The sequence below is a fragment of the Peromyscus leucopus genome, chromosome 3 (assembly GCF_004664715.2).
Source record: "Peromyscus leucopus breed LL Stock chromosome 3, UCI_PerLeu_2.1, whole genome shotgun sequence".
Classification (NCBI taxonomy): Eukaryota; Metazoa; Chordata; class Mammalia; order Rodentia; family Cricetidae; genus Peromyscus; species Peromyscus leucopus.
The window spans coordinates 150,557,953-150,584,300 of NC_051065.1; the positions used below are offsets into that span (position 1 = coordinate 150,557,953).

Below are 26,348 nucleotides of genomic sequence, written 5' to 3' on the forward strand. Positions count from 1 at the left end.
AAGTATAATCAGCAGCCTCGAGAAGTAACACAAAAATGCGCTTCCCAGTCATTTCTTCACTTGCTGACTTTAGGTTTGTGACTGGAGATAAACCATTAATTACCTTTACCAAAATAGACTTACCATTCATATATGGAAATAATGATTTTCTTAAACAGTAGAGCACTAATACTTCAGTATACTCGCTGTCCCTACTGCATTTGTATTTTAAAGTGTTCGCAATCTGCCATCTTTATGAAATCTAACAACCATTGGTTTCAAACAAACTCTAAAGATTAAAGTGTAGCTTTCGGTAAGGAAAAGAAAAAAGGGAAAGTGCTGGTTTCTTTTTAAACGTCTCTGGTAAGTTAATATTAATCATATAGCAAGACTTCTCTAAGCGGAGTTTATCCAGATACAGCGAGTTAACGAACTTTCTAGCTGCTTCCAAACTACTGCTCCTCTCACTGGGGTGGGTCTTGGACGAAGAATGCGGGCTTCAGAGCTCGCTCCAGTCCCGGGCTGAGGCTGCAGCGTATCCACGCTCGGGTGCGGTTGCGTACGTTTAAGCGCTTCCCGCTCTCACCGGTTGGGTTAAGACTTGTAACTGCCATCTGGCTCGTAAATTTGTCTTCGTGCTCTGTCTGGTGCCCCCTGGTGCTCATCTCAACTATAATCTTAGGTAGTAGCAAAGGTGGTCCAGGAAGCACTAAGGCTATTTTGAAGAAAAGAATTCCATTACTGTAAACTGTACGGATCTAGGTTTCCCGATTGGTATAAATCACATATGTACACATAGGCAAGTCTAGTAAAGAAAGGGCTGTTTTACTAAGCCGTCGAGGGACGGAAAAACAAAACAAAAGGTAAATAAATTTTACCCAACTATAGAGGCGGAAAGTCAATTATGCCCTCTTAAGTTGGTAATCAAAGATCAAAGATGTAGACTATGTTCGAACCCGACTTCCTCCCATGCTTGTCACCAGCCTCCCCCCTCCCCCCAGTTAAGTTTCTGGCAAAGCAAAGAGGGTTCGCGCTAATCCTCGGTTTTATTTAGTAGGCAGCCCATCTTCGCAGCCAAAGTGCTTGTTTGGGAACTGGAGCCGAGCATGTGGTCTTAAGTTGTTGTGGAGGGGAGAAGGACGAAATATACGTGTCTTCCCTAACCCATTTAATCAATAGTGATCTTTTATGTACTCTTCACAAAGTTTCCCGGGAGTCTTCGATCTCAGGCTCTGGTTATCCAGCTTTGCCTTCCTCTCCACTCCCACACCCCTAGTCACTCAACACCGAGGAGGCTCTCCATTAAAGGCGAACAACAGATCATTTTTCATTGCATGGCAGCTCTATGAGCTATTTAAGCAGAACATGACGGAAGCCTCTCGTTCTCTCCCCATTTCTTTTTTTTCCTTTCCTTTCTTCTCTTCTTTTGCAATTGATTCCTAAATAATGATTTTGGTAGGGAGCACTGACTTTGGAACTGAGCGACCCACGATGACGCTCCCATCAGGCTTTCAGGAGGGGCGGTTTTCAAAAAAGGAACTACAATTCCCAGGAGGCACTAGGCTAGAGCACTCGCAGGGCATCACGGAAGTAGTAGGAGCCTTCCTTCCCGGTCCCTTTCACGGTTTCCATTCTGAAACTACAAATCCCATGGTGCCTCGAGACCGGCACGCCTGCGCGAGAGCCCCCGAGAGCGATGTGGGCGGGGCCGCCCCGGGCAGCGGGGGGCGGGGTCCAAGCGGGCTGTGTGGAGGCTTCAGACATCGGCGCCATTTAAAGCGGAGAGTTTTCCCGGGCGGACGCGCTTCTTCTGCTCGGCCATTCCGCCCTCCCTTCTTCGCTGACAGAAGGCGCCTAGCGGGGTGACTGCTCTCTTCTCTCCCTATCCCCCTCCTCCCAGTTCCTTCGGTCTTCTCTCCTCCTGGCCAGAGAAGTAGCGGAGCCCGGGCCCCGCGGTGAGCGGCCCTCCCCTCCCCACAGTTCCCTCCCTCCTCTGCCGCCGGCGCCGGCCAGAGAGGGGAAGAGGGTTCGCCAGGCCCGGGGCGGGCGGGGAGGCCTCGGGGACGGGGGGGGCCGCTCCTCAGTCTTCGAGGTTCCGAGGCTTCGGCCCTCGGCGCCTGGTGATGGACGCCCTGTGAGACGGGTCCCCCCCCTCGCTGGGGCGCGTGCTGCCCGAGGCGGCGGCCGCCGAGTGACCGGGAACCCGGGCCGCGGCCCTCCTTTCCCCTGCGCGGCCCCTCCCACTCCTGTGCCCCGGGCTGCCACCGCCCGGCGTCGGGGCTCGTCCCTCGCGCTCTCTGCCTCCGCCCTCAGGGCCTATCCCGCCGTGCTCGGCGGGCGGCGGCGGCGGCGGCGGGAGCTGAGCCGTCTTGGCTTTGGTCGCATCCGCTCGCCCGGGAGCCAGCCCCGCGCCCTGCCCCTCATGACTGCGGCGCTCCTGCTGCCCCAGCCCTCCCGGCCAGCGCTCGCTGCAGGATGGATGCGGACTGTGCGGCGCTAACCCCCGTGGCTCCGCTCCTGCCTCGCCCGCCGACGAGCCCGCCCCGTGAGCCGCAGCAGCCTCGGTGCCAGCAGCAGCAGCAGCAGCAGCCGCAGCCGCCGCAGCAGCAGCAGCCGGACCCCGAGTCCCGCGTCGCCCTCGGGCCGTCTTGTCAGTGCTGAGTGGGAGTCGTCCGGTGGCTCCGAGCCCGCCGTAGGAGCGCTGCCCAGCACTTCTTGGGGGGGCTCTTCCGGGCCTGCCTGTCCCCCTTTTCTCGTTCACGAACCCGAGCCCGCACTCTTCCAACCATGTCTGACGGCGCCGCCGAGAAGCAGAGCGGCACTCCGGGCTTCCTTTCGCCTCCGGCGCCCGTCCCCAAGAATGGCTCAAGCTCCGATTCCTCCGTGGGCGAGAAGTTGGGGGCCACGGTCGCCGACTCCGGCATTGGCAGAACCGAGGAATACCGGCGCCGCCGTCACACTATGGACAAGGACAGCCGTGGGGCGGCCGCCACCACCACCCCGACGGAGCACCGCTTCTTCCGCCGGAGCGTCATCTGCGACTCCAATGCCACCGCGTTGGAGCTGCCGGGCCTCCCCCTGTCTGTCCCCCAACCGAGTGTGCCCGCCGCCGCGGTGCCTCCGAGTGCTCCACCCGAGCCTCACCGAGAGGAAACTTTGACCGCCGCCGTCGCTTCCCAGGTGTCTCAGCAGCCCTCAGCTGCTGCCGCCCCTGGGGAACAAGCCGTTGTAGGCTCGGCCACCACGACCGTCCCCAGCAGTACCAGCAAAGACCGCCCGGTGTCCCAGCCCAGCCTCGTGGGGGGCAAAGAGGAGCCACCGCCGTCCCTAGGTGGAAGTGGCAGCGGCGGCGGCGGCGGCAGCGCTAAAGAGCAGCAGGAGGAACGGAACATCCAGCAACAGGATGATATCGAAGAGCTGGAGACCAAGGCCGTGGGCATGTCCAATGACGGTCGCTTTCTCAAATTTGACATCGAAATCGGCAGAGGGTCCTTTAAGACGGTCTACAAAGGTCTGGACACCGAAACCACTGTGGAAGTCGCCTGGTGTGAATTGCAGGTAATGTCCCATCTCCTTTCATATTCGCTCAAATTTGGCTCGGTTAAGCCCGTTTATCGAGTTCATTCTTTACTTGTAATTCTCTGAATCTGAGTGGTAGAGGGAGGCCAGCTTCCGAAGAGGTTGAAATTGGGAGATTGTGGAGCTTGTAGTTAGGTGTTTGGAAAAGATAGGAACTATTGGTGTTAGGAGAGATTGCTACGAGGCATGAGGTGAAAGTCATTTAAGTACAAACTTGTATATTTAATGTCTGGCAGGGAACGTGGAATTACTGGAGAAGGGTTTCTCCCTCCCACCCTCTTGAACTGGGGATTGAACCCCGGGCCTGGGCAAGTGCTTTCCCACTGAGCTATATATATCCTCAGCCTTTGGGGAAATTTTTTTGCTTTAAGTAAATATCAAACCTTTTTTTTCCCTTGTGCACTTCAGTCTCATCGGAGTCTTTGCAATAATGAACTGCCTTGTGTGTTTCCAACTCCGAGATCAGGTTGGTAGATAAGAACTCTGTGCCTTAAGATACAGCTTACTTGATAGCAGTATAGGCATTTAGTAAATAATAAAACAGAAATGCTTTCCAGGTGTGGCAGGACAGGCATGTAAGTCCCAACTGCTCCAGAGGCTGAGGCAGCGAGGCAGGAGAGTCTCAAGTTCAAGGCATAGTGAGACACTTTTTTTTTTTTTTTTTTTTTTTTTTTTTTGGTTTTTTGAGACAGGGCTTCTCTGGAGTTTTGGTGCCTGTCCTGGATCTCGTTCTGTAGACCAGGCTGGCCTCGAACTCACAGAGATCCACCTGGAGTGCTGAGATTAAAGGCGTGTGCCACCACCGCCCAGCATGAGACATTCTTAAAAACATTAAAACAACAACCCAGTCCCTGACCCCCAGTTCTCTTGTCTCCTTCCATTTTAAGTGCTTTGGGACTAGGAAGGTACGGTATGCACCCACCTACAGATGCTCAAGCCATTGTGGCTCCTGTGATCCAACACTGCTCATTAGAGTGGCTGTCTTGATCCTCTTCAGTCAATAGTAAATAGTAAAAGTCCATGCAAAATTGTAGAAGTGCTTTGAAAGTTGTGTAATTACCATCATTGTTGTAATCTTGTTAAAAAAGATTTTTGTGACAGTGTCCTAAAATATAGTCCAGACTGACCTGAAAATTTTGTTCCCTCTTGTCTTAGCCTCCAGAGTACTAGGGTTACAAGTTTGTGCCACAATGCCAGGGATATAAAAGATTTTAAACCAAACTTTCCCTAATCTCAAAGGGAAGTTTTCACTTTATAAATAAAGTGCAGCTATATTCTAGGCTTAAATAGATTAGTTTGGACACTAATTTACTAATTGCTTGATTTACAGCAATAATAACGAATATTAGAAAGCGCCTATGTAAATATCAGTTTGTTAGCCCTTGTTCTTACCAGAAAATGAACATGTGTTAACAGTGGAAGCAGAATTTCAGCTATATTATAGATGAAAGTGTCACTATTAATTTCTTGCCAAGAAAATGGACCAAACCAAAATAGTTGAAAAGTAAAACTGAAATAATCTCAGAACTTCATTTACCCAAGAACTAGTAAATAAGTGACTTGGTTTTTAAATGACCCAAGGCCATCTGAAATGTGAAAGGAATAATGTCTGGGGAATTTGTTTCTAAATATCTAGTGAGGGTGAGAGAATGTAGCAGTCATCCACCTTCAACAATTACCAGCACATGATTGTTTCGTGCAAGGTAGTTAATCAAGCTTTCCTCTCTACTTCCCTATATGCTTTAAATTTCCTCTAATGGAAATAAATGGTTGTTTTTTTGTTTGTTTGTTTTTCTTTTTCTCACCCCCCCCCCCATAGGGTTTCTCTGTATAGCCCTGGCTGTCCTTCGACTGTCAAGCTCTGTAGACCAGGCTGGCTTCGAACTCACAGAGATCCACCTGCCTCTGCCTCCTAAGTGCTGGGATTAAAGGAGTTCACCATTACCACCCAGCTATTTGTTTTAAAAATAAATTTGTCAAATATGGCTGGTCAATCATACTCAATAATTTAGATGTAATTGATTTACAGGAAGACACTTCTTTTTTGTGCCAAGGATCTATTGTTACTGATCCTGGAATTTAATTCTATTACAGTTTCTTTTATGAATGTGTGCTTCTACTTTTTAATTGCTACTATTATTCATTCATTCATTCATTCATTCATTCATTCACTCATTCATTCATTCATTCATTTATTTATTTATTTGAGACAGCCCAGGCTAACTTGAATCTATTCTGTAGATCAGTCTGGCAACCAATTTAAAGCTTCCTAAGTGCTGGGATTATGGGTATTATTAGCCACCATGTCTGGTCCTTCCCAACCACCCATTTTAAAGTACTGGATTTATTAAGTATTGAGAATTTTATGGGTTAACTTTGTTAGTTTCAGTTATTCACTTACAAAATATGTATGTATGAATGTATGTTTGTATATTTTTGTTGTTCTGGGGATTGAAATCAGGACCTTTTTTTTTGTTTTTTGAAACAGGGTTTATCTGTGTAACAGCCTTAACTTTAGCTGTCCTAGAACTCTGTAGACCAGGCTGGCTTTGAACTCACAGAGATCCTCCTATCTCGCCACCACTGCCGGTGAACTCAGGACCTTTTGCATGCTAGGCAAACTCTATAACATAGCACTTAGCAGCACTTAGTTATTTCACATTTAAAAGGACTTTTCAGACTGTGGTTGGTTGGTTTTCCCTTTGTCGTTAAGGACTGATAGTTTATTGTCTTGGAACTAATAATACATTGTAAAAAGCTCAATTTGTCTTGTGTCACAACAATAACTTTAAAGCTCCTCAGCTTTTCTCAGAATATATTAAATTTTTGGACTTAGTTCTATATGTAGATGTGGGTGTGATCAAACTAAGGAGAAATCTTACCTTGACTATTATTTTTAATCCAATTCACCATTTGGGAGCAGAACCAACTGGATCCTAGCTTATAGAATAAAGTCCTGGTTTTCAGAACTTTCATGCCTTTTAACCAAGCTTCTGAAAAATTTTCAATTTTGATTTAAAGAAATCCCTTCCAAAATAAAAATAAGCAAATCTTCTACTATAAAAACACTTTATAGTAGTAGTCAGGCAGTAGTTTTGTTTCTTTCTTTTTTTTTTTTTCTTTTGATTTTTTGAGACAGGGTTTCTCTGTAGCTTTGGAGCCCTCCTGGAACTCTAGACCTGGCTGGTCTCAAACTCACAGAGATCCACCTGCCTCTGCCTCCTGAGTGCTGGGATTAAAAGTGTGCACCACCACTACCCTGCTCATTTTGTTTTTGATCAAAGTATTAGTAGGTCAATGTTTTGAACTTTTATTTTTGGGTCCAAATTAAAGGACAATCCTAAGGGTAATAAGTAAAGGGTTGGAAAGAAAAAAATACCTCTTTTTTTATATTGAAGGTATGTTTCCTCCACTCCCTCATTACTAGCATTTGAACCTACCACTGAAATATATCTCCAACCTGAACATATACTTGAATATAGTTTTGTTTTTGCAAGACAGGAATAGTATTGTATTCCATTAAGTTAAAAATCTGAGTGGTTTTTATTTGTTTTGAGACAAGGTTTTATTGTGTTGCCCAGGATAGCTTTGAACTCCTGCTTTTACCTTCCTAGCACTGTGATTATAGGCATGTACCACCATGTCTGACTTTAAAAGTCTTAAGTATGTTAAAACTAGAAGAATGACCCTGGGAAATGGCTCATCAGGTAAATGCACCTGCCACTAAGCCTGATGTCTTTAGTTCAATCCCTAGCACCTACACTGTGGAAGGAGAAAGCCAACTTGTGAAAGTTGTACTCTGACCCCTGCATTCTTGCTGTGGCATGTGTATAACTACACACATACATGAATAAATACATGCAAAATTGGATGAAATCTTAGGCTGTCTTTTCCATCTACTTGTTTGTTAAATAAGGACCTGAAATCATAGGCAGTAAATAACTTAGCTTAGGTTAAAAAAAGAACAAAAATTAAAATGGTTAGGATCCAGTAACTTGTGAGGTATTAAAAGCAATTACAAGTTGGGCCTGGTAGCACAGGCCTATTATTTCAGCTACTCAAGGAGGCTGAAACAGTAAGATCACAGTTTCAAAGCCTATCTAGGCTACAGAGTAAGATTTAGGACAGCCTGGATAGCTTATCTCAAAGAGGGCTGGGGAATGTAGTTCAGTGATAGAGTACACTTGTGCACAAAGTTCTGGGTTCAGTCCTCAGTATCACAAAAGTTAAAGGAAACAGCAGCTGTGATTACCTGCATAAAACTTGCATAAGATCAAGCCAGCCAAAATTCTGGCATAGATCTGCTCTTCAGTCTCTATCCCTTCCTAAGGAGTTTTTGGCAGTTGGTAGCTTATCTAGGAGTGAAAATCATTCTTCTTTCATGATGTTCCCACTAGTAGGTTTCTCATGCTCCAGTGGATGGTCCCAAACCCATGCAACAACAAATTGGAGGTTATTTTTAAAGAGTCATAAAGTTGAGGGGGATGTGTTGGGAGATATATAAAGGGACTTGGAGGGCAGAAGAAATGGGAGTGGATATGATCATATTTGATTGTGTATACATGTATAACATTCTAAAAAATAAAGATGAATTATAAATTTAAAAAAAGAAAAGTATTTTTAAAAAAGTGCTGCATTTGTACTCCCAGTAGATTGCTGGCTGTCAGATTTCTTTTTTTTTCCCCTCTGTGTAATTTTGGTGCCTGTCCTGGAACTCACTCCGTAGACCAGGCTGGCCTCCAACTCACAGAGATCCACCTGCCTCTGCCTCCCCAACTGCTGGAGTGCTGGGATTAAAGGCGTGCAACACCACCGCCAGGCCCGGCTATCAGATTTAAAGTCCTCTAACAATGGCAAATTATATTTACTTCATATGGGTATATAGACTTTGAGTCACAGGTAATGTTTTGATACTACAGTCTTAAGTAATAACTGAGAACTCTTTTATCTGCCCCACCTCTGGTTTTTCGAGACAGGGTTTCTCTGTGTAACAGCCCTGGCTGTCCTGTAACTAACTCTGTAGATCAGGCTGGCCTCGAACTCAAAGATCCACCCACCTCTGCTTTTCAAATGCTGGGATTAAAAGTGTGTGCCACCATGCCTCCTGGCTCCTAAGTGTACAATATAAATGTTTCAGGATTAGCAATACTGCAGAAATGGAATGTGGTTCTGTGACTCAAACCATAATTTATTCCTTTGCCAGTTTTAAAGTAACCCACAGAACTGAATACCCTCATTTGATTTATTTATTTATTTATTATTTATTTATTTATTATTTATTTATTTATTTTGAAATAAGGACTTTGTACCCCAGGCTGACCTATAACTCACTATGTATGTGACCTAGGCTGGTATCGGATCCCATTTCAGCCTTCTAAGTGATAGGATTACAGGTATGAGCCCCCACATCCAGATCATCTTTACTTTATAGTATAAAGGCAGCTGCTATACACATTTTAAGAATGATTGGTGACTTTGAAACAATACTTTGTCTCTTTTAAACAGAATGGAATAAGAAAAAATGTGATTTTGGTTTGGTAAACTTGAATTTAAGATGTATGTTAGCTTGGTGTGGTGGTGCAAATCTGCAACCCTAGCAACAGTCATTTAGCAGAGCCAAGATTTGAATGCAGGCAATCCAGTTTTTAGGAGACTGAAACAGGATGGTCTCCTACAAGTTCAGGATCAGCTTGGGCTACAGAATGATAGATACACTATTCTAAACAAAACAAAGCAACAAACCCTGAAATATATATGTATTGCTGTAGGAGGTAACTGTTGTTGAGAATTATATTTTGTTGACTTTAAAAAAATGTTCTTTTTCACAGTCTTAAGAATTTAAATGCTGTCTGGGTATAGTGGTGCATACCTTTAATCCCAGCACTTGGGAGGCAGAGGCAGGCAGTCTTCTGTCAGTCGAGGCCAACTTGGTCTGCAGAGAGAGTTCCAGGACAGCCAGAGCAGTTATAAGAAACCCTCTTTTGAAAAACAAAAGTAGGTCAAAGCTTGGTCATGAATATTAACTGTGATTAAGTAGTGTTGTATTTATGTTGTTGTTTTGAGGTTATCTATGAACTTAACTTGTTTACACTTAATTTTGAAGAGTCATGTGGCAAATCTTTTATTCTTTTTTTTCCCCTTCCTTTCCTTTCGAGACAGGGTTTCTCTGTAGTTTTGGTGCTTGTCCTGGATCTCACTCCGTAGACCAGGCTGGCCTCCAACTCACAGAGATTCACCTGGCTCTGACTCCCGAGTGCTGGGATTAAAGGTGTGCGTCACTGCTGCCAGTCTACTCTTCTATTCTTAAGAGTTGAATGTGATGCTAGTGCTTTCACATTCCTTAGCTTCACATGGCCTTTGCCCCTAACATTTTGATATAACCTGTCAGTTTCCTAAATGCCAGCTTTGCTGGACTCCTTGTTTCTAGAATCTGCTGAGACCTTTGTTGTATCCCCCTTACATATACTGGGAAGTATTTCTCTTTAGATTCCATATATAATTCTTAAAATATTTAATCATATTTACTTGAAGTTATTTACATGCTTTTGTTTATTTCACTGGTCTTTGAAAAGTTCACTATGGCATACTAGCACACTATGTAACATAGAGAACCAAGGCAGAATACTTTTATTTTACATTAACTGCTTTAGAGTAAAGGATGTAATCTGTATTACTGATTTATTAGCAATGTGTCTTAACTGATTTAGGATTGGTGAGGATCAATTGAAATAGTATGTGAAGGTACTTTGAAAAATAGGAAGTATATTATAAAACAAAAAGTACTTTAAGTACTGTTTGAAGGCTATTAATGGTTAATTCTTATACATCAAGTATGCCTATCAAAAGTGTAATCCTCTTAATCCAAATAAAAGTATTCTTGTTTGTTTCTTTGTTTTGTACTGCTGAGTGTCAGCTTCTTACAGATGTTTCTATTTTTTGGTCATCTTATACTTTGGATGTCTACAGGTCTTTTGTAATCAAACACAGACCAGTGTGTTAAATAATGAGAGATGAAACTAGTGAATCAGACCACTGATGCACACATCTATTTACAGATTAAAAAGATTGCTTAGGATAACAAATTTGTAGTGGATTTAAGGAGTGAATGAAAGGATGTAGAGACAGTAACTGTTGTCCATTTATTTTATTTTGCAAGGTTGAATGAACAGGATGAAGAATAACTGGTTAAGTAGAAGACATAAATAAGAAAGAGACAGACTAATGAACGATCAAAATGTCTTTAAAAGTTGAAGCATTGAGCTGGAGAGATTGCTCAGTGGTTAAGCACACATACTCTTTCAGAGGATCAGATTTCAATTTCTAGCACCCACATCAGGTGGCTCCAGCTCCAGGGGTATCAGATACCCCTGACCTCAGTGGACATCTGCACTCATGTTCACACAAAGACACATATAATTTAAAATAATGAAAATAAATAAATACATTGAAGCATTGAGGGCTGTGAGATGTCTCAGCAGGTAACACTAAGCCTGTTGACCTGAGTTTGATCCCAGGGACCCACATAGTAGAAGGAGAAAACAGAATCCTGAAAGTTGTTCCCTGTATATGTATAGGAGCATGTGTGCTACTGTGCATCTATGGTCTTCAGAGGGCAGCTTTCAGGACAGTTGTTTCCTTCCATTATGGGTCCCAGGGATGGAACTCTGGCAGTTGTTTTTACCCACAGAGGCATCTCACCAGCCCAAACCAGCAAGATTTTCAATAAAGTTCCATTACACAAAAATTTCTGAATTATTATTGTTTCTCGAGAATGCTCTTGTTTTTTATTTTTAAACAAAAAGTTTAAACACTACATATGTATATGTAGTACTTTTTTTTTTTTATGGAAAATGTTTATTTTTGCTTATGGTTACAGAGGCGTGAGTCCATTATGGCCGGGAAGCATGGCAGCAGGCAGCAGGCATGGCTGCAGGAACAGGAAATGAGGGCTCACATCTCTTACCACAAGCATATGTAGTACTTTCTTCAGGCTTTATATTTAAGTAGTATTTGCAAAGTGAATTTTTTATAATTAATTACTGGGGAAGGGTAATTAAAAATTACTGACGCTTGCTTAACCCTACTGTATAAAATATTTGTAATTTCACAGCTACACCACAGGGCAGATAGTATAGCTTTTTGAGTTTTATATTTGAGGAAACAAATTGAGGTTTAATAACTTGTTTAAGATCATCAGCATGCTCAGGGTTTGGTGGCACCAGGGAGGCAGAGACAAGTGGATCTCTGTGAGTTCCAGGCTGCATAGTAAGACCTTATTAACACAACATCCACCCCCCCCACCCCACCCCCCACCCCCGGCCTCCCCTGTGAGACTTTATCTTAGTTCTTGTTCTTTCTACTAGTAAGTACTTTCTGGAAGAAATGAGTTAGAGTTTAGTGTACTTCTAAGTCTTGTTCCATTTAGCAGTTATTTATAATGTCACACATTATACTTCTTCCTTAAACAAATCTCCACTTAAATGGCCTTTTAGGCAATATACATATATAGATTCTAGAATGTTTGTTGTATTGATTTAATGTGCTTATAGATTTTTAGATATTATAGATATTGGTTATTGCAATATTACTTCTGTCAGGATTAAGTATTTAAGGAGAAATATTTCTTATAGTCACTGTGAGATTATTATTGTGGAAACAGGATGTTGCTTTACTTCTAATAGCTTTGTGTAACTAAAGTTTTGCCCTCAAAGTAGAAAGATTTTTGTCATTAAGAGGGTTTCTCTGTATAACATCCCTAGCTGTCCTTGAACTCACCATGTAGACCCACTTGGCCTTGAACTTAGAAGTCCGCCCACCTCTGCTTCTGAGGGCTGGGATCAAAGGTATTTGTTTGCTTTAAAACAATAGCTCCCTATATAGTTCAAGCTAGCCTATAACTGATAATTCTGCCTTGCCCTCCTCAGTGCTAGAATTATGGGTGTGTAGTACCTGGCCTTAATATTTTTATTAATGGTTGCTTCTGATGTTCTCTGTACTAGGCAGTGGAAATGCTAATTTTTTTTAGAATAGACTTTAGTGTTTTAAAGATGAATAGGTATGAGTAAACTCCAGCTTTAGCATTTTGGGTTTGTATTACTTGAGTCTTTCTTGCTTCTAGGTTTGGTTGTGTTTTCAGTACGTGATGCTGAATTATTAATGTGATATTTTTAGGTTTTGGGAGCTTCTTTTTTGGTTTTATAGTCTAGGGCATTTGGTTTTATCAACATTTTTAAATTTGTAGAAGGGACTGGTTAATTTTTGGTGGCTAACATTGGTGTTCAAGGATTGTGGATTGTTGGTTAAGAGTTCTTTTTTTCTATGTTCTTTCAAAGGTAACCCATATCTATTAATGCTCCATGGAATAATGGAGTTATAACCTGCAAGATAATTTCACCACTTTGTTATCAGTTGGTATGTTACTTGGGTACCTACCAGCCTACGTGCATGAGTACAATGTAGTTGGAAGTTTTCCTGTGTCCTGGCCAGCTGGTGGTCGGAACAGATCTCTCCCACTTGCATCCCCCAAGTAAACACACAGAGGCTTATATTAATTACAACTGCTTGGTCATTAGCTTAGGCTTATTACTGACTAGCTCTTACACTTAACACTTAACCCATAATTCTTATCTATGTTTAGCCACGTGGCTTGGTACCTTTTCTCAGTTCTGCCTTGTCATCTTGCTTCCTCTGTGTCTGGCTGGGACTCCTGACTCAGCCTTCCTCTTCCCAGAATTCTCTTCATCTGCCTATACCTCCTGCCTGGCTACTGGCCAATCAGCATTTTATTTATCAACCTATCAGAGCAACACATTCATAGCATACAGAACAACATCCCACAACAGTACAATACACATTGGATTTGGAAAATTTAAGACAAAAAGAAAGTTACACTAATAGTTAAATAATAAAGACAACATTACAGGTTAAAATAATAATATTTGGCTATATTGGTTAAATATACATTATTATTGACTTCATTTATGTTAATTTTATTTACATTTTTCAGCATTTAAATTTTAAGTTTCAGTTAGCTTCATTCTGTTTCTATTGGCTATCACAAACTTACCCTTTTAAAATGCTATATAAGAACTGATGTTGCAGTACCAGGCACATGTGTGGTACATATATATACATCCAGGAAAACATACACATAAAAATAAATAAATCTTTAAAAACTGTATTTACTTTTGTGGCTATGTTATGTATACTTTCACAGTGACAGTTGTGGTTATTGTCTCACGTATGTTATGAACTAGTATTTATTGAGTTAAGATATTACTTAATATGAAGTAAATGGCATATCAAACAATACACTACTAAAACATAATTCTTAACATCATTTTTCTTTAAACTTCTGTTATGGTGAGTTGTGGCTTCAATAGAAGCTTCTTGATGGGATATAATGTGAAAATATATTAAATTGAAGTGTGCACGCAAAAGACTTGTTCTTGAATTTAAAGAAAAGGATGAAAACCATGGTTTACATATTCTAATTTAAATGTTTATTTTTGTGTATGGTGTTCATGAATGATACTATGCATGTGCCATAATTTGAGTGTGGAGGTTGGAGAATATTAACCTGGGTATCTGTCCTTACCTTCCACCTTGTTTGAGGCAGGATCTCTTTTGTTTGCCACTGTGCTACCTACTTCAGGCCAGCTGGCCTACAGCTTTTCAGGGGGATTCTGTCTGCACCCCTAAGTTTGGTCTATGAGTGATGGAATATTTGCCCTTTTTAAAAAATGTGTTCCAAGGACCCAAACTCAGGTCTTGAAGCTTGCACAACTGTCTTCCCAGCTCATTCTCATTTAATACTTGTGACATGTAAGCAGTCAATGTTATTTTAGAGAAAACTGAAATTAAATAATTTACCAAGACTACAACTAGCAAATAGGATTGGAAGATGAGCCCAGATCTTTTTTGTTACCTTCTTTCTATTCTCATTTTAAAGGCTGAGCATCCTCTTAACTTTATAGTAATTGCCTTGTTAGTGGACATTAAAATAGTTCAATTTGTTTGTGGACTAAAGATTAAAATTATTTTTTCAGTGTTCAGTTTTGGTGTTATTTTAAATATATGAAGTTGAAATTAGGTTTCAGTGTGTTCTTAGTTTGTATGGCATTTGTAACTGGGCTGAACTTTGGGGAGATAAGTCACATTGTATGATTTTTCCAATGACTTGGAAGAGGGTATTAAAAAATGAGGATCTGTGAATAAGAATGTGGAATATAGAAAATTAAATTAGAAAGTGTGAGTCATAATTGTTGACTAGTGTTTACAAAGACCTGGTCATACAGAGTAGGTATTCAGGAACTTCAAAGATAAAAGATTGGACTAAATAACTTCCTGAGTCCTTAATTACTACTATTCTGTGGTTTATTGAGAATTATGTGCCTATGTTATTCTCATTCCTGAATGAAATGTAGTATTACTTTAGTTTTACTTTTGTAGCTCAATGGTAGAGAGCTTGCTTAGCATTCATGAGGTTCAGTCAGCATTTGGAGGTTTTCAGCTTTGTTTCTTTTTGAAAAGTTAGATTTCGTCATGACATGAGGTTCATGTCAGCATTTGGAGGTTTTCAGCTTTGTTTCTTTTTGAAAAGTTAGATTTCGTCAGTTAGGTGCTTATATTACTTTAAAATAATCATGAATCAACAACAATCTTGAGATACAGCTAAATATGGCTAACCAGGAGTGATTCAGATATGACTAATAACGTGTTGTGTGTGTGTGCGCCTGTGCCTGTGTCTCTGGAAATTGAGCCCAGGGCCTTGTGCTTATTAGGCAAGTGTTCTATCACTGACCTACTGCCCAGGAATCAATAACTTATTTAATTTTTCTGAGACAGGGTTTCTCTATGTAGCCCTGTCTGTCCTGGAATTCTCTCTGTAGACTAGGCTGACAACAGATTCACAGAGATCCACCTGCCTCTGTCTTCTGAGTGCTGGTATTAAAGTGTTGGCACACACCTGGCAATCAATATCAAGTTTTTTAAAGATTTTTTTTTGTTGTTGTTGTTTAATTTTGAGTTGGTGTCCCAAAACAGAGTCTGGTCTTGAATTCCTAGTTCTTTCTTTACCTCCCGAATGCTGGGATTAATTATAGGCTTGTGCCATAACCTCAGCTTAATTATATTTTAGAAAAATGTGTGAGTAAACACATTAATATATGAGAGGATTTTCTGTTCTCATTTAGAACTCTGTTAGGAAAAGAGCTTAGGTATGTAAGTATGAGTTTAATATAAACACAAACACATAGCCCTTTTGTGAATTGACTAGACTATAGACCAAAGTTAGTGTATTTAAAAACATCTTGTCATGAAAGTGGGGAGGGTTGATAATTTGAGGGATGGTGGGAAGTAGAGGGATGGGGAGGGAAGTGGAAAGCAATGAATAGGAGCAAAGCCATGTACACATGAAAATGCCATAATATAGCTCATTTGATATGCTCACTAAAAACATAAAAAGAAACAAAATGCTATTCACAACTAAAGAAAAATATCTTAGGGTCAGCAAGGTGGCTCAGGTGACTTGCTGCACAGCCTGGTGACCTGAGTTCTGTCACTGGAACCTATGTAAAGGTGGTAGGAGATAACTGGCTCCACACAGTAGTCCTCTGGTCTCCACATGAAAACCATGGTAAATGTGTCCACACACATATCATGAATGCACACATAATAATAGTAAAGTCTCTATGACTGTGCATATGGCAGATTTGAGGAATACAACATTTTTCTTGTTTTGGATATAAAGGACTCAGATACTTGAGTTAGCTTTCTTTTTTCTCTTGCTTACACTTTTTTCCTTTCAATTTATCCGTACTTTACTAGTTTGACTCATCCTAAGAGCCAGTATTTCTGCCATTCTCATTGCTGAACATTCTCTTAAGTTTGTGATTTTGTTGATAGTCATTAAAGGTGAACAGATAATGTCTGTAGAATAACAACTAATAGGAAACATGTTGGAGGGTGATTTCTTTGCATGTAATATTATAAGTTTATTACGAGTACTGGGAAAGAGGGGGGTGGTAGTACATCTTTGCTTGTATATTAGTTATGAGCTGCCCTTTACTTGCTGTATTTGTTTTGTTTGGTTCTTTATATAGAGAATCTTTTCTAACTCAATTTTGTGTGTTGATTGACTTTTTGAGATAGTCTCATTGTGTAACCAAGATTGTTCCTGAACTCTTGAGGGCCAGGCTGGCTGGCTTCAGGCTCATGAGCCTCCTTATTCAGTCTCCTGACTTTGAGATTATAGATGTGTGTCACTCTGACCTGTTAGCAAATTCAATTTTAACTTCAATTTTTGTATATTTGTTTTTACTAATCAGTTATTATCGAAGATTTATTTATTAGGTGATGAGAATGAGGTATTTTTCAGATATTTAAGATGATACTTTTTTAAATAAAGCGTATTTATTTTAATAGTAAGATATAATACAGATCACAAAAATACAGAATAGTTCAATTCAGTTTTGTAGTATTTTGCTTCTGAATTTAGGTACTATAGAAAGGAGATTTTATGACCACGGCTATGCATTCCTAAACAAGTGTGTTGCATTCCTAAATGTAGTGTGCTGCATGCACTACTGAGCATAATGTGAAAAGAAAAGTGCCATAAAAAGCTAAGTACCAAGTAACTAGCTAGAAAAAGCTTTTAATGGGATGGCTGGCATGGTCATTAATCTGGTACACTAATACTTGGGAAAATGGTCACATGTAGTAGGGTACAATTTGTTTTAGTTATTAGAATCCAAAGTGAGAGACTGTGAATTCACACTTAAATATTAATGTGGTTTTCTATAGCCTAATTTAGCTTAGTTTAGGAGACTTGGTTCAAACATAAACTGTAGAAGAATGACTCATTGGTAAAGATCCAGTCAACTTTAGGCCTCTGTCTTAAATATATTTCAGTTCTTTGATTCAGTCTTAGTTCTGTGACTCTTCCAAGTATTTGGATATATAGTGTGGTTTGCCACAGATGCTTTCAACTTCTATGACCAAGAAGCATTTTAAGTAACACTTTCTACATTTTGACAGTAAATACACACATTAAAAAGCCTAAAGTTTTACAAAATATTTTGTCTCATAAGAAAATGAGAGGCATTGTTTATAAACTACTTTGAAAAACATTTAAGGTATAAACCTAAAGTTAGATCCTTTTTTGTTTGTTTTTCCAGATAGGCTGGCTATGCTATTGCTATGCAGGTCAGGTTGCTCTTGGTTTTTTTGTATTGAATGTTGAACTCAGAGCCTTACACATACTCTACCGTTGAGGTATATCATCAGTTCCCTTTTATTTTTATTTTGAGACAGGTTCTCATTAATTTCCAGCTGGCCTTGAATTTGTAATTCTCGTGCTTTAGCCTTTGGAATAGCCAGTATACTTTCTGTCCTTTTGTCTTTTTTTTTTTAAATAATTAAACAAATGGTTTATGTATTTACTACAAAATGAAAATTGTTGGCTATATGAATTTTAGTTTCTTTCTGTCATGTCTAATAACACAAGCTCTGCTAACTTCATTCTTAGAAAGGAACAGATGATTAAGGTTTTATTTAACAGCTGAAGTTGAGTCCATGTAAAGTTTCTTTTTTTCTTGTTGTTGTTTTCTTTGAGACAGGGTCTCAATTTGCTCTGGAACTGAGGTTGACCAAACCCCACCTCCCACCCCTGACTCTCCTGCATGCACTGGTTTATACAGTGCTGGAGATCCAACTCAGGGTCTTGCACAGCTAGGCAAGATTCTGCTAACTTTGCTCTACCTTAGACTTCCATATAGATAATTAAATTATCTGTTAATTTTTATTTTAAAGATTTTAGGTTTTTCTTTTTTTTTCTGTTTTTGATTTTTTGAGACAGGGTTATTCTGTGTTTACAGCCCTGTTCCACCTGCCTCTGCCTCTTGAGTACTGGGATTAAAGACATTGGCCCCCACACCCTGATAAAGATTTTAGTTTTAATTGTGTGTGTGTGTGGTTGTGGGGGAAGGTTGTGCATGTGTATGCAGTAACCAGAGACCAGAAGAGGGCATCAGAGCCTGTAGAACTTGAGTTACAAGTGGTTATGAAACACTAATTTGGATATTGGAAACTGAAGTTCAGATCTCTGCAAGAGCAGGGCACATTTCCAGTGATGAGCCATCTCTCCAGACCCAATCTATTAGTTTTTTTACTTTTACTTTGAATTTAATCTTTGTTGAAACAAGATAGTGACACTAAAATTTTTCAGCAACTTTTTGGACTTGAGTTTTTGAGAGATGTTTTGTAAAGGGCTTCTGCCTCCAAGTACTAGGATTAAAGGTGTTTGCCACCACATTTTGATAGTATTTGTTTCATGATATGAAATTTAGTCTTTAGAATGGGTATTTTTGTTATGATAGTCTTTTGTTTTCTTTCTTTCTCTCTCTCTCTTACTCCCTCCCTCCATCCCTTCCTTCCTTCCTTTCTTTTTTGCAAGGTGGGGGTGTGTTGAGACAGGGTTTCTCTGTATAGCTCTGGAAGGCCAGCCTGGGCACATATCAAGATCCTGTCTCAAACAAACAGAACTAGAACAACAAAAAGTGGAACTAGACAATTTTATGACTTTAAATAAGTAATATTTTGACAAATGAACAGCTCTGTAGACCAGGCTGGCCTTGACCTCAGAGATCCACCTGCCTCTGCCTCCTGAGTGCTGGGATTAAAGGCATGGACCCCCCCCCCCCACCTCCTGGCTGAATCCTTGTTTCTTGTCCTTGATTTCTTTGTTTTGAAGTACCTATTTATGTATCTTTTCTCTCCTAGATGAGTTGTTTCTCTTTTTTCCTGTTTTAGTCTTTTGGTTCTATTTACTATGCATTTTTCTAGGAAATTTTGATTTGACCATGCTATCGAGTTTTGGTTTTGCTATGACATTTATTTTTTTTAACTTCCAAGACATTAAAAATAAATTTTTTCCATATATAAAAGGTATTTATGGGGCTGGGGAGATGGCTCAGTGGATAAAGTGTTTGCTGTGTTACTGACTTCTAAAGGATTATATAGCAACCTGTTCAGGTAAATGGACATCTGTGAGAAAAGGCTCTTAAGAAATTTCTAACCACAATTTTAAAAGGACAGCAAATCTTCCATTGTTTCATACTTTGTGTGTAGCCTCAGGATTCTCCTGTCTCCTCTTCCACAGGGCTGGGATTACTGTAGGAATTTACCTGGTTGCTCAGGATTGGACTCAAGTCCTCATGCTTGTCCATCTCTGAGCCATTTTTCTAGCTTCCTAAAGTTTCGTTCTTTTTTTCTTGCTCTCTCTCTGTATCTATAATCTGTGTCTGTCTGTCTGTCTGTCTGTCTGCCTGCCTGCCTGTCTCTATCTATCTATCTATCTATCTATCTATCTATCTATCTATCTATCTATCTATCTATCTATCCATCCATCCATCCATCCATCCATCCATCCATCCATCCATCCATCCATCCATCTATCCATCCATCCTATCTATGGCAGGGTCTCTGTGTACTCCTATCATCTATGTCTGTCTGTCTGTCTGTCTGTCTATCTGTCTATCTATCTATCTATCTGTCTATGGCAGGGTCTCTTGTGTACTCCTGGAACTTGATATGCACATCAAACTGGCCTCAAATTCACAAAGATCCTCCTGCTTTTCTCCTGAGTGCTGCCTCTACAGCTGGCATGGTAATGTTGCATTCTTGAGTGTCATCTTCCCCTCCCCTGCCTAAGTTTTCAGTCCACTTTGTTTAATGTTTATTCTTTTAAGTTGTAGAAGACTTTACAAGGTTTATAGTTTAAGTATTTGCTTAGCCCTTTTCTTCCCTGCTCCCCGTCCCTTTTTTCCTTCTATTATATAGTTATATTATATATATAATATATATGTTATATTAGATAGAAATGTCAAAAAGATTAAATGGTTTCAGTTGGCTGGTAGAGCTACATTTAGCCAGGTCTAGGAAAATGAATTATAGCTGTAGTGGAAAGGGAACTGTGTGGTATATTTGGAATCTGATGATAATATTTTACATTGTTTCTAACCCCAATACAGCCTGATATATTACAAACTTTGTTAGGATTTATAGATTATCATAAATATTGTGGGTTTTTATATATATGTGTGTATGCTGTATTATATAGTAAAAAAAACCTATTGAGTTTAGAATAAAAATTTAAGTGTCAGTACCAATTCTGATTTACCATCTTTACGTATTTGAAATTAAGAACATAAGGTCTTTCTCACAATTAAGAGAAAAATCATATCAATAGTGATACCTATCTGGAAATTTTCCTGTGTGTCCAGCATTGTAGCATACAAATGCTTCTCTAGGTGAAGGTCCTTTATACTATCAAGTGAAAAATTTTTGTACAATATGAATCTTAGTTTATGTGAAACCAGGTAGTTATGGTGGCTCATAACTGGAAGGCTGAGGCAAGAGCATCAGCTTGAGTTCTAGACTAGCCTGTGCTACAGAATAATACTGTCAAAAATCAAAATGGTTATAAAACTTAGGTCTGTGCTTATTTTTTAATAATTTTTTTAGTTTATGTAAATGGATGTTTCCTGTCTCAACCACCTGCTATCCATTCCAGCAGCTGCTTCACAAATAACTGACTCGGAGATTTAATATAAATTATAAATACTCAACCAATAGTTCAGGCTTATTACTAATTAGCTCTTACATTTTAGGTTAATCCAAATTTCTTATTTACCTTCTGCCACATGGCGGTACCTTTATTAGCATGGCACATTCATCTCCTGCTCCCTTTGCACCTGTCAGTGACCCCTTACTCACCTTTCTCCTTCCCAGCATTAGTTTGGTCGCCTCACCTATACTTCCTGCCTAGCTACTGGCCAGTCAGTGTTTTATTAAACTAACTCAAGTGACAAATCTTTACAGTGTACAAGAGCAAGTTTAAGCATATACTTACCTCAAGGGGTACTTTAAGAGAGAATTTTATTTAGATTCTTTTATTTTCTTTGCCTCCATGTGTATGCATATGTGTCATGTGCATGACTCTTGCCTGTTGAGGTCAGAAGAGGGCACTAGGTCCCCAGAGCTAAAGTTATGGATGGCTGTGAGCCACCATGTAGGTGCTGGGACTCGAACCCAGGACTTCTGGAAGAACTGCAGAGCCAACTTTATATCCCCTGTTTTGTTTGAGACAAGGTCTCACTATGAAGCCCTAACTGGCCTGGAACTCATAAAGAGCCAGCTACCTCTTGACTGCTGGGATTAAAGGCATTTACTACCATGCCTGGCTAAGAGGTATTTTCTCCCCGGGGGGGGGGGGGGGCGTTCTTTAAAAAATATTTTGTGTAACCTGACACAAAGATGGGAAGCTATTTTATTTCATCAAATATTTATTAAAGATTTACTTTGTTAAAAAAATGAAGAAAGCAGATAAAACTGTTTAAAGCTTATTTAGTTCAGCCTTAAAGTATCTAACATTAGTTAATATAATTGCTAAGCCATTTCCTGATAGTTTTCTTCTCATTTCTGTTTGCTGCCATTAGCATTTTTGGCTTTTGTATGTATTACTACTTTTTAATTATTATTAATTAGTAACTTATTATGTATTTAAAACATGTGCCCTTCATTTAACAGTCTTATTTACCCATGATCTATAACCAAGAGTGCTTATAATAGATGAGGGGAATTACAAGATTTCTTGGTACACAAATATTTATTTTCCCCAATAATTAATACCTAGCTAGGGAGAGGAACTTTCTTAATTTAATTGTCTTTGTAGTACCTAAAAAGTATTACTCCCTCTAATTCAGTTATGCCCTCCCCCCTTTAAATGGGAGAGAGAGCATGTTAAAGAAAAGTTTCCTTAAAGAGGGAAATTGGCTACATGAATCTACACCCTATCATTCTCTCAGAATACAAATGGGCATCTAATAAAATAAGAAAATAAAAATGGGGGCTGGAGAGATGAGATGGCTCATAGATTAAGAGAACTGACTGCTCTTCCAGAGGATCTAGGTTCGTTTCCCAGCACACAACTGTCTGTAACTCCAGTTCCAGGGGATCTGATAACCATGGCGAAACACTAATGCACATAAAATAAAAATTTTTAAAAAGAAAAGAAAAATGAATAAACCAGAATCGGATGAAGCAAACATACTACCAGGAGAAAAAGAGCCAAAGAAAGCACAAGAAACACATTTAGATACAGAGACACACATGTTTGCACACATAGAAATCCCATTAAAACACAAAACCAGAAAACACATTGTATACACAAAAGTCCTATAAGGGAGGGGAAAAAAGATACAATGAATAAAAAGAAAGGAATGAAAATAATGCCCAGAGAAAGCATTATGAGACAAGGAACCTCCAAAATTGCCATTGAATTTATTTTGTGTTAGTTATCTATTGCTGGGCATGGTCCTGTCTTTAAGAGTGGTTTGTGTACTCTGTGGTGGCTTGAAAGAAAATGGCCCCCATAGGCTCATAGGGAGTGGTACTATTAGGAAGTTTGGCATTTTTGGAGTAGGTGTGTCACTGGGGCTGGGCTTTGTTGAGGTATCAGATGCTCAAGCCAGGCCTGCTGTGGCAGTCTCTCACTGCTATCTTTAGTAGAACTCTCAGCTATGTGGTCTTCAGCACCATGTCTTTCTGTGCTACCATGCTTCCCACCATGATGATAAAGGACTAAAGTGTAAGCCAGCCCCAATTTAATGTTTTCCTTTATAGAGTTACCGAAGTCATGATGTCTTTTTATAGCAGTAGAAATCCTAACAAAGACACCCAGTGAGATTCTGTTCAAGAATATTAATTTTTCCTTTGCGAGTGGTTGTCAATTGGAGAGATAACTTCTGGGTTAGGGATGGGGGGCATATGTCCACTTTCCCTTTTGGTGCTGGGACCCCATCTGTCCCAGACCCATCTAGGCCCTTCCTTGCATTTTCTGTGAGGTCATATGTGTGTTGGTTCTGCTGTGTTTAAAAGGCCTTGTTTCCTTGATGTCCTTCATCTTGTCTGGCTCTTAAAATCTTCCTGCCGCCGGTGGTGGTGGCGGCGGCGGCGGCGCACGCCGGTAGGATTTGCTGAAGGAGGCGGAGGCAGGAGGATCACGAGTTCAAGGCCAGCCTGGGCTACATATTGCCGGGTGGTGGTGGCGCATGCCTTTAATCCTAGCACTCGGGAGGCAGAGCCAGGCGGATCGCTGTGAGTTCGAGGCCAGCCTGGGCTACCAAGTGAGCTCCAGGAAAGGCGCAAAACTACTCAGAGAAACCCTGTCTCGAAAAAAAAAAAAATCTTCCTGCCACCTTGTAGATGTATCCAATCGTCTTTTTAAAATAAAAAACACAGAGCCAATGTAAAAGAGAGAAAGCCGAGAGGTCAGAGCTCAGAGATAAAATCTTACCTCCTGCAGTGCTCCTAACTTCCCCGAGAGAGAGAGCTACTTCCTGTTTGTCTGTGTTTAAATAGTCTTTCTGTTCTGCCTTCTCATTGGTTCTAAACCCAACCACATGACTGCCTCATCACTGCCTGTAAGTACCGCCCTCCAGGTCTTAAAGGCGTATGTCTCCAATACTGGCTGTATCCCTGAACACACAGAAATCTACCTAGCTCTTCTAACCAGCATGCTCTTGCTATGGCTCTATTAGCTCTGACCCCAGGGCAACTTTATTTATTAACATAAAATTAAAATACATTTCAGTACAAATAAAATATCACCATACCACCTCTTTTGCAGTGTTACCTGAACCCTGAGGGGAGGGATTTAATGGACATCATATCTAGGACTGAGTGTTCCAAGGTCTCTCACTCTCTGCACATTGTCCAGCTGCTGGGCTCAATATTTGTTCCTGTCTACTGCAGAAGAAATCTCTGATGACAGCTGAGCAAAGACACTGATCAAGTGTATAGCAGAATGTTGTTGGGAGTCATTTTATTGCTATGTTCCTTTAGTGGAACAGTAGCATTTGGTTTTTTCCCTAGGTGCCTGTTCTAGTCTCAGGTTCTTGGCCACTTGAACAGTGTCAGGGATGGGTCCATCTCCTGGAGTGGGCCTTATATTAGTTGGTTACTCCCATAAGCTTTATGTCACTATTGCACCAGAGTATCTTATGGCAGGTCAGCATTGTAGATAGAAGGGTTGGTGTTTACTTTTCTCCTCTGGTACTATGCAGAGTATCGGCTAGTACCATAAACACCAGCCTGTAGAACACCACATTGACTTCTGGGTTCAATTAGTTACATAGGTGTTTTCAGCAACAAGGTGTTACCATCAGTTGGTGGAGATCAACTAATAGCTTTGACAATAGCGTGGGCTCTTTTAGGGTGGAAGTTATCCATGTGGTCCCTTTGGCCAACAACTTGATAATGTCTCATTTGGTGATGAGAGATGTCTAGTTGGGTCTTTGTCTCTCTTGTTATTTGGTGATTTCATTTAGATTTCTCTCATGTATATATTTTAAGAAGCTTCTACTGTATTAGATTTCTATATGAGCCCTCAAATAGCCCTTAGTTTTAGCTGCCCCTCCCCATATTCCCTTCTCCTCTTTCCTCCCCTTCCCTGTTTGATTCTTCTATTCTATATCCCCAACCCCGACCATTGTCTATCTATAACTATTCTATTACTCCTTCCTAGAGAGATCCATCCTTCCCCCTAGTCTCTTACTGCATACCCAACCTCCGTGATTATACAGATTGTAGCCTGCATATTGAAGACTTAACAACTTATAGCATCCACATATAAGTGAATACACACAATATTTGCCTTTTTGGGTCTGGGTTACCTTACAATAATTTTTTTTCCTAGCTCCATCATTTACTTACGAATTTTATTTTTTTAAAAATAGCTGAGTACCATCCCATTGTGTAATGTACCACATTTTCTTCATTCATTTTTCTATTGACATACAACTAGGCTGTTTCCAGTTTCTGGCTAGTATGAATAGAGAAGCAATGAATATGGTTGGGTAGGTATCTCTGTTGTAGGATGTCGAGTCAGTCCTTTGGGTATATGCCCAAGAGAAGTATAGTTGGATTTGGGGTAGATCTCTTCCCAGCTTCCAGAGAAACGGCTACACTGATTTCCATAATGGCTGTACAAGTTTGCAGTTCCACCAGCAAAGGATGAGTGTTCCCCATACTCCACATCCTTACCAACATGAGATGTCTTGTTTTATTGATCTTGGCCTTTCTGACTGGTGTAAGATGGAATCTCAAAGTAGTTTTGATATGCATTTCCCTGGTTACTAAGGAGTTGAACATTTCTTTAGTACTCTTCTTTTCTGAGCCATCTCTCCAGCCTTCCAAAGTTCCTTCATGCTCTACCCTCCTTTGCCCAGAGAAATCAAGTTTGTATGTGCTTCTGTTTCCTCATGCATTTCATGCCATAAATACTCATATTTTGAAAAACTATGTGACTCACTTTGCTTTCTTTAGCTCATGGAATTCTTATCAGGTATAGTAAGTGTTAAGGTTAAAGACAGTTTGGAAGCACAGGGGAGATTCCTGGTAAGTGCTTACCACACAATCATGAGGACCTCAGTTTGGATACCCTGCACTCATGTGAAAGCCTGATGCGACAGTGTATGTAGTGTGTCTTATCTTAGTGCTGGGGAGGTGGAAACGAAATAAATCCTGGGGGCTTGCTGACCAGGCAGTCTAGCTGAATATGAGAGTTCCAGGTTTTGTGAGAGACTCATTGTTGACCTATGTTCTCCACATGTATATTCATACACTCCCTCATACACACATCATGTACACATACAAAAAAGACAAATTTGGAGTTGGATACCTTTAATCTTGTATTTCCTCATCCTCAATTTTTTATGCATGACAAGCAT

General features: G+C 40.4%; 1 protein-coding gene across 20 annotated transcripts in view; it reads left to right on the forward strand.

Moving 5' to 3' along the window:
* The first annotated feature begins 2,650 nt into the window (after positions 1-2,650).
* Wnk1 (WNK lysine deficient protein kinase 1) overlaps positions 2,651-26,348 on the forward strand; it is a 145,043-nt gene continuing 121,345 nt past the window's right edge. For 19 of the 20 annotated variants that reach the window (XM_028880474.2, XM_028880455.2, XM_028880454.2 and 16 more), the window contains exon 1: positions 2,666-3,537. In XM_028880474.2, coding sequence (XP_028736307.1) covers positions 2,767-3,537 — 771 coding nt within the window. In that variant the 5' untranslated portion in view covers positions 2,666-2,766. Of the gene's footprint in view, positions 3,538-26,348 lie in introns of all 20 variants that reach the window. The other variant, XM_028880452.2, reaches the window with a different exon arrangement.